The following is a 12,984-nucleotide window of genomic DNA, read 5'->3' as shown; positions in this document are numbered from 1 at the left end:
ATAGCCAATAAACACTTGAAAAGATGCTCGATATCATTAGCCACAAACAATATGTGTGTATTGTTTTGTTTTTAACCATTTAAGAGTAAGCTGCATAGATGCTATCCTTTTACCCTTAAGTGCTTCAAGGTATGTTTCTTAAAAACAAGCACATTCTCTTACATATCCACTGTGCAGTTCTCAAAGTCAGGAAATTATCACTGATACAACATTGTTATCTATGGAGGTGATTCAGATTTTGCCAGTTGTTCCAATAATATCCTATTTGGCAGAAGGAAATTCGAGATCATGAATTTTATTCCATTATATCCCTTTAGCCTCTTTCATATGGACTCGTGGTCTTGTGCTTTTTGTTTTTGTCTTTCAAGACCTTGACATTTTCTTTGATCTATATTAGCCAGTTACTTTGTAGAATGTTCTTCAATTTGAGTTTGTGGGTTCAGGTAATACATTTTGGCAAGAATACCGTAGAAATGATGCTCTGTTCTTTTCATTGGAATAGATCAGAAAGCATATGAGGTTTGTCCCATTACTGGGCTTTATCTTTGATCATGTGGTTAAGATTGTGTCTGCTGGGTTTGCCCCTGTAAAGTTACCATTTTCCCCTCTGTAATTACTCTGTTTATAGGGAGATATCTTTAGACTACATACGTATTTCTGTAAAACTTTTACTCACTAATTTTGGTATCCATTATTATGATGATATTGGCTGCCAAACTCCATCATTTCTTCTACAGTTATTGTTGACTTTCTGTGGATTTTCTCTTCCCCTATTTATATCACTATAGATTCATAGATTATTTATTCATTGGGTAATAATCTATTACTGTAATTATTGATGTTCACATTATCCCTGATTTGACCCCTTTAAGCTGGCTCCTTGTCCTTTTGTCATATCCTCTTTTGAATCCTTCCTTATTTTCTGGTACAAGATATTTCAGATTCATTTTGTACTTGACCTGCCCCAGACCTGGAATCGGCCATTTTTCCAAGGAAGCTTGTTTGTTTGTTTGTTTGTTTATTTATTTAATTGACAGAGGGAGAGAGAGAGACAGCGAGAGAGGGAACACAAGGAGGGGGAGTGGGGGAGGGAGAAGCAGGCTTCCCACCGAGCAGAGAGCCCGATGCGGGGCTCTATCCCAGGACCCTGAGATCATGACCTGAGCCGAAGGCAGTTGCTTAACCAACTGAGCCACCCAGGCACCCCTCTAATTTATGTTTTAAGTAGAGGAGGGAATCTTGTATCTTATGCTGACTTTCCAAAGTAATATTGACAGACAAAACATAGAAATTCCTTTAAAAATGTTACCCATTATTTAAGATTAATTCATTCTCACTCACAAAGTTTCCTTTCTGTGCTTCGGGCGAATGACTTCCAATATAAATGAAGCTTAACTCCAGTTCACATTTCAAAAACAAAGTCAAAGTAATTATTAGAGGCAACTCCATGCTATACATGTTCCAAGATGACCTAGAACCTGGGAATTGAAGAGAAATTTGAGAAAAGAGTAGAGTTTGAATAAGTAGAAGGAATCCAAGAACACATTGGGTTCATGGGTATAGCATGAGCAAAGGTATGGTGCTGGGAATGGGCATGTCTTATCAGGGAATTTTGGGGAGCCTAACTGGTTGGTGGAGATGATAATGTTGGTGATTAGTGGCTAGGTACCGTTTATTAGGAGCTTCAGTTCCAGCCTGGCTCACTTAGAATATTTCCTACAGGCAGTGAAGAGTCCTTAAAGTGGGGGGCTAGGTATTCATAAAGAGTATGTTTTCAGAAGTTTAATGTGATGTTATATTGCAGAATGGTTTGGAAAACACAAGACCACTTAGGAAGCTTAATTGAGTCTAAGGTAGTAGGAATACAAGTAGAAAGGAATTTGGAAAGTAATTTAGAGGGAAGAAAAGCCCTCAATGTGATGAATCAGGGTCACTGGGAGAACGGGGAACTCTGAAAGAAATAGGAAACTGATGATTTTTATAATGGAAAGAAAACAAATATATTGCAAAGAGGAACTCCAAAAGAAGTTTGGTGATATCAAAATTTTATTTTAACTTTTTTTTTCTGTGATGCTTGATTAAAAGCCATAGAATGACTCCACAGCTTTTTATCCAAAACAATATAGTTTAGTTTAACAGTGATGATTTAGGGCCATATACTATCATTAACTATTAGACATGGTAATGCTTGCTGAATCATAACACTTGTTAGAGATATTTGGTAATAGCTTTTTCATAATTTTAGATTTATGGGGAAATAGGAAGTTGTTTTGCTTTGATATGCTCTGTCCACCACATTACTAGTCTCAGATCAAATCTTGGAACTGAGATCCAGATTCCTGATTGATTTGAAATGTCTGGCTCTCCTTGGCGTTGGGGTTGAGAAATTTGTTTCCAGGTGTGGCGTTTGATTCTTTTTGTGCTATTGAAGTTCACATTCCCGTCCCTCTCTTTAAAGAAATACATTGTTTTCAACTTCAACTTTGTATAAAGAAGGAATCACTAGAAACTAAGAACTCAGTTTTCAAGATCTTAAAATCACCAGGTATTGTGACAAAGACATGTTTGCCATATGTTGGGAGATAAACTTTGGTGTGATCGTGTGGAAAGTGCCTAGGCCCAAACATTCCACGAGAAGTGAGAATGAGTGTTCCTGAACGGATATTTTGCCATTTCATTAATTCTTACAATTCAACATATTTCCGTCTCAACCAGACCATCATTCTGATTTGTGGATAGAGCAAGAGAAGTGATACAGGTTTGTAATCTCTCTAGCTACTGTCTCTTCAGGCTTTCTGAATTGGCTTGAATCCTAGAGGTTCCATCTGAGAACTAAACCTCATTCAGTCCATAGGAGACTGAGGAGGTTTGTTCCTTTGTTTGTTAATAAGTTAACATATGGACTTCCTAATTAAAATCTGTTGGAAGAAATTATTATACGAAGTAATGTATTAGCCATATAATGTGTTGGGATAGTGCTGGGTGACTCATAATTTCTGCTGCTACAGTTTATAAAAAGGAAAAGAAAGTCAGTTCTTTTTGTTGGGAAAGAAGATTTCATGTTATCTGTATTTGCAGGCTTTCTGGCTCACATGCTGGAGGAATCCTTGCTGCGGGGGTGTTTTCATTTTCTCGTCTAACATGGCAGTGGTCCATTGCAGCAGAGGTTTTTAGCTTAAACAATCTGTTTGTGGGGCTGCTTATGGCTCTTACTGTACATTTTGAGGAGGCAGCAACTGCAAAAGAAAGATCAAAGGTAACCTATTTTGATCAAAGTGAAATCACTTTTTGTTTTAATTTTTAGACAGATGCTGTATTTCTTTTTAACTTTGGATGCTGTTTATCTGTCTTGATTACTGTCGAGGTAATTTAGGCGCGTTGAGAGAGAAAATATTCTGAGTTCTTTTACTGTGAACCATGATAGCCTTTATAAACCATGGAGCTTTTTTTTTTCTCCCAGAGTTCAGAAGTTTTTTGGAGAATGAGAGGATTGAAATCCCCTCTGAGTCCTATGGGAAAGATGGGCTTGTTGGTTAATTTCACCATCGTGCATGTGTGTGTGTGTGTGTGTTAGTGTGATCGTTAGATGCCAAGCTCTGGATTGACCACCTTAAATTATATACCATTATGGTACATTGACTTACTCTCTAATTGAAAAAAAGACCAAATTTGTACTTTTTTTTTTAAACTAAGAGTGTCAAATATATAAATGAAGTAGTTCGGAAGAGTTTCCAGTGAATTATAAGGCAAACACTAATATCAAGATCATTTGAAACGTGAAGGAACCCTGTCTTCTAAGAGCTTACAGTCTACACATTGGGAGGTACCAAACCATTTTAGTAAAGGCAGCCTTTTGTTGTTGAAGAATATACAGACAGAAGAATACCATGGTTTATCAGTGGTGCCTATAAACAGATCTGTGCTGCTATTAGAGTTCATTTTTTGTCTAAAGTAAACTTTTTTCTGATTATGAAAATTGCACATGTTCAAAAGAGCAAAAACAGCACCCATAACCTGGTTTTTAAATAAAAAGTGTTCTATTTTATGTATTTAATTTAATAGGAGAAAAAGTAAAATGGAAAGAGTGCCTGAGTTTTAGTTACAGACTTTAGTAAGAATTACACAATATCTTATTACTGGTAGGACTTACCCAGTTATCATGCAGGACTTTCTAAAACTTACTTTGAAGGCAGTCATTTCAGGTCAAACTGCAGTGATGTGATGAGAATGAACAATATTGTAAAAAAAAAGTAATGGTGCTAAATATTAGTGTCTGTGGAAGCAAGCCTGTGTCTAAGAGGTTGACTTTAGCCTGACCTATGGTACAAATGCTTGGTTCTCATATAAAGAATAACTTTTTACTATCGTGCTTACTTAAGAGTTTTAGGTAAATTTTTAACTTAGGTTTTTTTTTTTTTTTCTTTTTTCAGATAGCTAAAATTGGTGCTTTCTGCTGTGGCCTTAGTTTATGTAATCAGCATACAATAGTACTCTATGTTTTGTGCATAATACCATGGATTCTCTTTCGACTTCTAAAAGAGAAGGTAGGTTTTTGGGTGTTTTTAATGAAAATTCATAATGTTTTAGTAAGGCCCGATATAACATTTATGGCATAAAACATGGGGCTTTCATTTTTTTTTTTAGTTTTATATAAAGTATAAATGACCCGAGGCTCTAACAACATTGAAAAAAAATAGGATTTACAAAAATTATACAGTATTTTTTTTTTAAGGTTTTATTTATTTATTTGACAGAGAGAGAGACAGCGAGAGAGGGAACACAAGCAGGGGGAGTGGGAGAGGGAGAAGCAGGCTTCCCGCCGAGCAGGGAGCTCGATGGGGGGGCTCGATCCCAGGACCCTGGGATCATGACCTGAGCCGAAGGCAGATGCTTAACTACTGAGCCACCCAGGCGCCCCGAAAATTATACAGTATTGATTGCAGTGGCATCTGGTCTGATTCATAATTTCCTTACTGATTCTGAGCAGCACCTTGATAATAATAGGCTAAAAAGGAGTTAAAATGAAATCACAGATTTCCTTGATTGTTTTATTATATGTCCTAAAACAAAGGGTAGTGTATTAATAATAGTTTATTCATTCATCCAGCTGTTTGTTGAGGGCCTGCACTGCGCAGATGCCGCTCTAGGTGCTAGAGGTTCAGCTCTCCCGACAGAACAGACAGCATCACCGTGAGCCGAGGAACCACATCTCTGGAAAATAACAACCTGTTTTCTCAGAACAGATGTCTCTAGAATTAAAAATGATTTATTTTAGTTTTCCCTTTCCCTCAAAGGAAAAATGATTATTGATTTAAATGGCGGTCAATGTAAGAAAATTACTATGCTGTGTAAGGCATTGTGAGATGGACTGAAGAAGGCAGGGAGCTGAGTTAGACATGAGGTTTTGGAAAGATGGAAGCCCTTTATGCTGTCAGTCCTCCTCCTAGAGGTTGAAACAATGTAAACACAAAGCCAGTACTAGAGTCATTTTGCTGAATTTATTGTTTGTTAATCATACCTCAGCTACATTTATTTATTTATCATTTCATTATTTGTTGCTCTAGTCAGGATTATATTAGAAAACACATGTTCAGTAAAATTATTATACAGAAATAGGGAAATTATAACAAAACTTTAGGTAACTATTGTATTTACTGTACTTGAATATATTTTTTGTTTTTAGCTTCTGGCAACAAAGGAAAAGTATAACATGGAGGTTATAAAATTCTTATTATGTGTTAAAGGGAAATAACAATCAAAGGGAAGATCAACTTCTTCTTGGAACTGAATTCTGTTAAGTCAGTCATGTCCACCCTTATATGAGGAATATTAAACAGTGTAACAGGTCGTGTCTAACAGTGGTTTTATAGAATATACAGAAGGTTCTTTATCTGGTCTTTTATTATATAAAATAATAAAATATTTTATTTTTGATTTTAAATAAAGGAGATAGAACATAAAAAACATAAATTCAGTGAAGACTTTTCTATAGATTACAAACCTGAAGAGGCCCAGATATTTTTCTTGTGAATTGATGGATGCATAGATGGGGATGCATTAACATCCAGCTGTCGGTTACCTTGGCCAGGCTTTTTTTTTTTTTTTTTTTTAACCAGTCTTCATTTCTTTCTCTTTTTTTTTCCAGCTTATTGAGATACAGTTGACATATAACATTGTGTAAGTTTAAGGTGTACAACATGATGATTTGATATATGGATATATTGTAAAATGATTGCCACAATGAGGTTAGTTAACATATCTATCACCTCACACAGTTACAGTTCTGTGTCTTGAAAACTTTTAAGATCTACTTTCTTAGCATCTTTCAAATATAAGCTACAGTACATAGTCCCCATACTGTACATTACATTCCCCAGAACTTATTCATATTATAACTGGAAGTTTGCACACTTAGACCACCATCACCCATTTCCCTCTAGTGCTGCCTTTCCCTGTCTCTAGTGATCACCAGTCGACTCTCTGTTTCTGTGAGTTCAGTTTTTTTTAGATCCCACTATAGGTAAGGTCATACAGTATATGTCTTTATCTGACTCATTTCATTTAGCATAATACCCTCAAGTTTTATCCATGTTGTTGCAAATGGCAGGATCTTCTTCTTTTTGTGGCCGAATAATACTCCATAGTATGTATGTATGTCTATCTGTTTTCTATGTTATCTCTTAGGAGTTTTATGGTTTCAGGTCTTACAATCAGGTCTTTAATCCATTTTGAGTTAATTTTTATATGTGGTGTAAGGTAGTGGTCCATTTTCATTCTTTTGCATGTGACTGTCCAGTTTTCCTAACACCATTTATTGGCCTTTTCCCCTTGAATAGTTTTGCCTCTTTGCCATAAATTAATTAACCGTATATGCATGGGTTTATTCCTGGGCTCTCTACTTTGTTCCATTGATTTATATATCTGTTTTTATGCCAATGTTTTGAATACTATAGCTTTGTAGGATAGTTTGAAATCAGGGAGCATGATGCCTGCAGCTTTGTTGTTCTTTTTCAAAATGGCTTGGGCTATTTGGGATCTTTTGTGGTTTCATTCAAATGGATTGTTTGTTCTATCTCTAAAATGACAGTGGAACTTTGTTAGAGATTGCATTGGATCTATAGATTGCTTTGGCTGTTTTAACAATATTAATTCTTCAATCCATGAACATGGAGTATCTTTCCATTTATTTACATCTTCAATTTCTTTAATAAGCGTCTTAGAGTTTTCAGTGTATAAGTCTTTCACCTCCTTGGCTAAATTTATTTGTAGGTATTTTATTCTTTTTGATGGACTTGTCAACAGAATTGGTTTAATTTCTCTCTGATAGTTCATTGTTAGTGTATAAAAAAGGCAGCGGATTTTTTTATATTGATTGTGTACCCTGCAACTTTACTGGTTTCAGTTAATAGTTCCAACAGTTTTTTGGTGGAGTCTTTAGGGTTTTCATTATATAAAATCATGTCACTTACAAATAGTGACAGTTTCACTTCTTCCTTTCCAATTGTATGCTTTTTATATTTTTTCCTGCCTGATTGCTCTGGCTAAGAGCGGTGAGAGTGGGCATCCTGGTCATATTACTGAGAGGGAAAGCTTTTAGCTTCTCGCTGTCGAGTATGATGTTAGCTGTGGGCTTGTCATATATGTCCTTTCAGTGGCCATATACCTGCTTTGTTGAGAGTTTTTATCATAAAAGAATTTTGTAAATGCTTTTTCTGTATCTATTGAGATGATCATATGATTTTTATCTTTCATTATGTTAATGTGGTATATCATGTTGATTGATTTGCAGATGTTGAACCGTCCTTGCATCCCTGGAATAAACACCACTTGATCATGGTGTATAATCCTTATAATGTATTGTCAAATTCAGTTTATTAATATTTTTTGAGGATTTTTGCATGTATGTTCATCAGGGATATCTGATATGGCCTATAATTTTTAAAATTAATTAATTTTTTCTCTGGTTTTGATATCAGGGTAATGTTGGCTTCATAAAACATGTCTGGAAGCATTCCCTATTCTTCAGTTTTTTGGAAGAGTATAAGGAGGATGGATATTAAATCTTTAAATGTTTGGTAGGATTCACCAGTGAAGCTGTCTGGTCTAGGACTTTTGTTGGGAGTTTTTAAGTTATTGATTCCATCTCCTTACTAGTAATCAATCTATTCAGATTTTCTATTTCTTCATGATTCACTCTTGGAAGATTGTATGTTTTTAGGAATTTATCCATTTCTTCTAAATTGTTCAATCTTTTGGTGTATAATTGTTTATAGTAGTCTGTTATGATCCTTTGGATTTCTTTGGTATCAATTGTAACTTCTCTTTAATTTCTGATTTTATTTATTTGAGCCCTCTCTTTTTCTTAGTTTAGCTAAAGGTTTGTTAATTTTGTTAATCTTTTCAAAGAATCAGCTCATAGTTTCATTGGTCTTTTCTATTTCTTTTCAGTCTCAACTTCATTTCTTTTCACTCTGATCTTTATTATTTCCTTTTTTCTACTAATTTGGGGCTTCATCTGTTCATATTTTCCTAGTTCCTTTAGGTGTAACGTTAGATTGTTAATCTGAGATTTTTCTTCTTAACTATCTCTATGAACTTTTCTCTTAGAACTGCTTTTGCTGCATCCAATAGATTTTGGTGTGTTGTATTTTCTTTTTTTTTGGTGTGTTGTATTTCCATTTTCATTTGTCTCAAGGTATTTTTTAATTTCTTTTTTGATGTCTTCATTGACCCATTGGTTGTTCAGTAGTATGTTGTTTCATCTTCACATATTTGTGATTCTTGCAGTTTTCCTCTTGTAATTGATTCCTAGTTTCATATTGTGTTCAGAAAAGATGCTTGATATGATTTCAGTCTTTAATTTACTGAGACATGTTTTGTGGCCTAACATATGATCTATCCTGGAAAATGTTCCATGTGTACTTGAGAAGAAAGTGTATTCTGCTGTTTTTGGATGGAATGTTCTATATATATCCATTATTCCATCTAATATGTTGTTTAAGTTTGATGTTTCCTTATTATTTCCTGTCTGGCTGATCTATCCATTGATATAAGTGAGGTATTAAAGTCCCCTAGTATTATTTTATTCCTGTCATTATCTCCCTTTAGGTCTGTTGGTGTTAGCTTTATGTATTTAGGTGTTTCTCCATTGGGTACATAAATACTGACAAATGTTATATCTTCTGCTGGATTTACCTCTTTATCATTATTTAATGCCCCTCTTTGTCTGTTACTATAGTCTTTGCTTTGAATCTGTTTTGTCTGATGTCAGTATAGTTACCCCTGCTTTCTTTTGGTTTCCATTTGCTTGAAACATCTTTTTCCATCCTTCATTTTCAGTCCATGTGTGTACTTATATCTGAAGTGAGTCTCTTACAGGCAGCAGATAGATGGGTCTTGTTTCTTTATCCATTCAGCCACTTTCTGCCTTTTGATTGGAGAATTTGACCCATTTACATTTAAAGAAATTGATGGGTATGTACTTATTACCATTTTATTAATTGTTTTTCATTTGTTTTGTAATTCCTCTCTGTTCCTTTCTTCTCTTGGTTTCTTACCTTGTGGTTTGATGACTCTGTGGTGTTACACTTAGATTCCTTTCTCATTATCCTTTGTCTATCTACTATGGGTTTTTTTTTTTTTTTAAAGATTTTATTTATTTATTCATGAGAGACAGAGAGAGAGACAGAGGCAGAGGGAGAAGCAGGCTCCCCGCGGAGCAGGGAGCCCCATGCGGGACTCGATCCCAGGACCCCGGGATCATGACCTGAGCCGAAGGCAGACGCTTAACCGACTGAGCCACCCAGGCGTCCCTCTACTATAGGTTTTGCTTTATGGTTACCATGAGGCTCGTATATAACAGCCTGTATATATATAACAAGCTGTTTTAAGTTGGTAACAAGTTATGTTTGAATGCATTCTAAAACTGTATTTTTATTCCTCTTGCCCTGTGGTTTATTGATGTCATATTTACATCTTTTTATTTTGTGTATCCCTTAACTAATTACTGTATTTGTAATTACTTTTACTACTTTTATCTTTTAACCTTCATACTAGCTTTATAAGTGATTAAACCACTACTACATATTTACCTTTACCAGTGATATTTTTAAAATATTGTTTTCTTATTACTAATTAATGCCCTTTCCTTTTAGCTTAAAGAAATTCTTTTAACATTTCTTATAAGGCTAGTTTAGTGTCCGTGAATTCCTTTAACTTTTGTTTATCTGGAAAGCTCTTACCTCTCTGAGTGATAACTTTGCCAGGTAGTATTCTTGTTTGGGAGTTTTTCCTTTCAGCACTTTGAATATATCATGCCATTCTCTTCTGACCTGCAAAGTTTCTGCTGAGAAATCTGCTGATAGCCTTATGGGGATTTCCTTGTGTGTAGCAAGTTGTTTTTTCTCTTGCTTTTAATTTCTCTCTTTATCCTTAACTTTTGACATTTTAATTATGTGTTTTGGTGTGGGTCTCTTTGGGCTCATCTTCTTTGGAATTCTGGGCTTCTTGGATCTGGTTGTCTGTTTCTTTTCCCAGGTAAGGGAAGCTTTTGGCAATTATTTCTTGAAATAAGCGTTCTGCCCCATCCTCTCTTCCCTTTCTGGGACTCCTATAATATACATGTTATTCTGCTTGATATTGTCCCATAAATAGCTTAAGCTATCTTCAGTTTTTAAATTTTTTTCTTTTTGCTGCTTGGTTTGGGTGAGTGCCATTGCCCTGTGTTTTATTTAGCTCATTGATTCTATCCGCTTCATCTAGTCTGCTGTTGAACTCCTGTAGTGTATTTTTCAGTTCAGTTATTGTATTCTTCAGTTCTGTGTCTTCTGTTTGGTACTGTCTTTCATTTTCTGTGTCTTCGTTGAACTTCTCACTGTGTTCATCTATTCTTCTCCCAAGTGTAGTCAGCATCTTTATGACCATTACTTTTAACTCTTTGTCAGGCAAATTACTTATCTCTGTTTCATTAAGATTTTTTTCCAGGGTTTTATCTTGTTCTTTCATTTGAAATATACTCCTCTGTCTCCTCATTTTGCTTGACTCTCTGTGGTGGTTTCTGTGTATTAGGCAAAATAGCTGTCTCTCCCAGTCTTGCAGGAGTGGCCCTGTGTAGGAGATGAACCTCACATCAAAGTAGCTACAGCTACTTTGCTGTAGCTCTTGGCTGTCTCAAACCTTTATGATTGTCTAAGCAGCCTGAGTTTCTCTTGGTAGGTTCTAGTTATTGTGTCAAGACTTGTGAGTGTCCCAGAGGAAGGGATCTCATCAGCACCTAGTTTTAGACTGATTGGAAACTAGCCCCTCAGTCAGCATCTTTAAGGTATGCAAATAGATACAGTCCTGGGAGACTGCAATCATAGACCATACTAGCCTCCAGACCAAGTGATCTGGGGCGGGGGGATCTCTTAGGGACTGTTGCAAATTCAGGGTTCCAGATGAGTGTACAAGTTTCTTTCTGGGAGGTGCCAGCAAGCTGTGGTGAGGCCAGATGAGAGCTCAAAGATGGTATCCTTCAGCCTGTGTTCCCTGAGAGCACTTCTCTATCCTTTAGATGTGTGGTAAACCTGAAACCTACCGTTCAAGCTGAAGTTTTTTCATGGGAAGACCATGGGTTGTTGTTTCAGTCTATTGTCAGTGCAGTCCCTTGGGCATGGTAACCTGCCAAGAACTGTCTTTCCAGTTGTTTTAGACCCATAGGACCCAAAAATGCAATTCCCCTTGACTACCAGATCCAGGCACTTACGGGGCATCCCCTGTATGGGCTGTGCACCCTGGCTGACTCTGGTGGAGCTGTGGTGGAGTGTTATGTGAGGTTGGCCATTTGCCTGGCTGGCTTTGACAGAGCTGCGATGGAGTGGGACACAGGAGTGGGCACACTCGCTGGCACTAGCAAGATAGAGGAAGAACGCCAGAAATGGCCCCCTCCAGCATCTCTGTCCCCAGGGAGAGTTCTACCAGGCTTCTGCCCATACAGCAGACATTTTAAGATTAGCAAATGAATCTTCTTCACTTATGGTCTAGCACTTTCCAGACTGCTGCTTCTGTACCAGGTTCTGGGGCAAGCGAGTCTGTCTGTAAGTCCTTAAGAGCAGAGTCTCTGTCCCCGACAGCCCTATAATTTTCCTGAACATTTGACCTATTGGCTTTCAAAACCAGACATTTGGTGGGGGATCATCTCTCTGGTGCAGGACCCAAAGGTTGGGGTGCCTTACGTGGGGGCATAAACCCCTTGCTCCTCAGGAAGAAGTCCTATATTTATGAGATCCCTCCTAACTGTGGGTTGCAGCACTGGGATGGGGTTTTCGGTGAGACCGTGTCTCTGTTTCTTCCACACATTTTCATGTGGCCCTTTTATTCTTTGTTATGGAGGCACTTGTTCAGATAGTTTTTAGGTCTTTGTAGATTTGTCGTGTCTGTGGAGGAGGTGAGTTCAGAATCTTCCTATCCCACCACCTTGAACTCCTAATTATGATGGCTTCATAATGTAGTTTGAATTAGGAAGTGTGATGCCTCCAGCTTCATTCCTCTTCTGCAAGATTAATTTGGCTATTTGGGGTCTTTTGTGGTTCCATACCAATTTTAGGATTTGTTTTTCTATTTCTGTTAAAAATGCCATTGGAGGGGCACCTGGGTGGCTCAGATGGTTAAGCGTCTGCCTTCGGCTCAGGTCATGATCCCAGGGTCCTGGGATCGAGTCCCACATTGGGCTCCCTGCTCCGCGGGGAAGCCTGCTTCTCCCTCTGCCTCTGCCTCTCTCTCTCTCTCTCTCTCTCTGACTCTCATGAATAAATAAATAAAACACTAAAAAAAATGCCATTGGAATCTTGATAGGGGTTTCATTGAATCTATAGATGGCTTTGTGTGATACAAACACTTAAAAAATATTAATTCTTCCAATTTGTGAATAAGGGGTATCTTTCCATTTATTTGTTTCTTCTTCAATTTCTTTCATTAATGCTTTGTAGTTTCTAGTGTACAGATTTT

The 12,984-nt window shown here is 36.8% G+C and overlaps 1 protein-coding gene across 6 annotated transcripts in view; it reads left to right on the top strand.

Annotated features, from left to right (window-relative positions):
- TMEM260 (transmembrane protein 260) overlaps nucleotides 1-12,984 on the top strand; it is a 66,421-nt gene that overhangs the window by 20,401 nt on the left and 33,036 nt on the right. For all 6 annotated transcript variants that reach the window (XM_081830471.1, XM_081830469.1, XM_081830468.1 and 3 more), the window contains exons 4-5: nucleotides 3,079-3,256; nucleotides 4,431-4,544. In XM_081830471.1, coding sequence (XP_081686597.1) covers nucleotides 3,079-3,256; nucleotides 4,431-4,544 — 292 coding nt within the window. The remainder of the gene's footprint in view (nucleotides 1-3,078; nucleotides 3,257-4,430; nucleotides 4,545-12,984) is intronic.

Source organism: Leptonychotes weddellii, chromosome 9, assembly GCF_054177405.1.
Source record: "Leptonychotes weddellii isolate Sample4059 chromosome 9, ASM5417740v2, whole genome shotgun sequence".
NCBI classification, from domain to species: Eukaryota; Metazoa; Chordata; class Mammalia; order Carnivora; family Phocidae; genus Leptonychotes; species Leptonychotes weddellii.
Note: the sequence above shows the minus strand (reverse complement) of the source record. Positions and strands in the feature narration are given on the sequence as shown.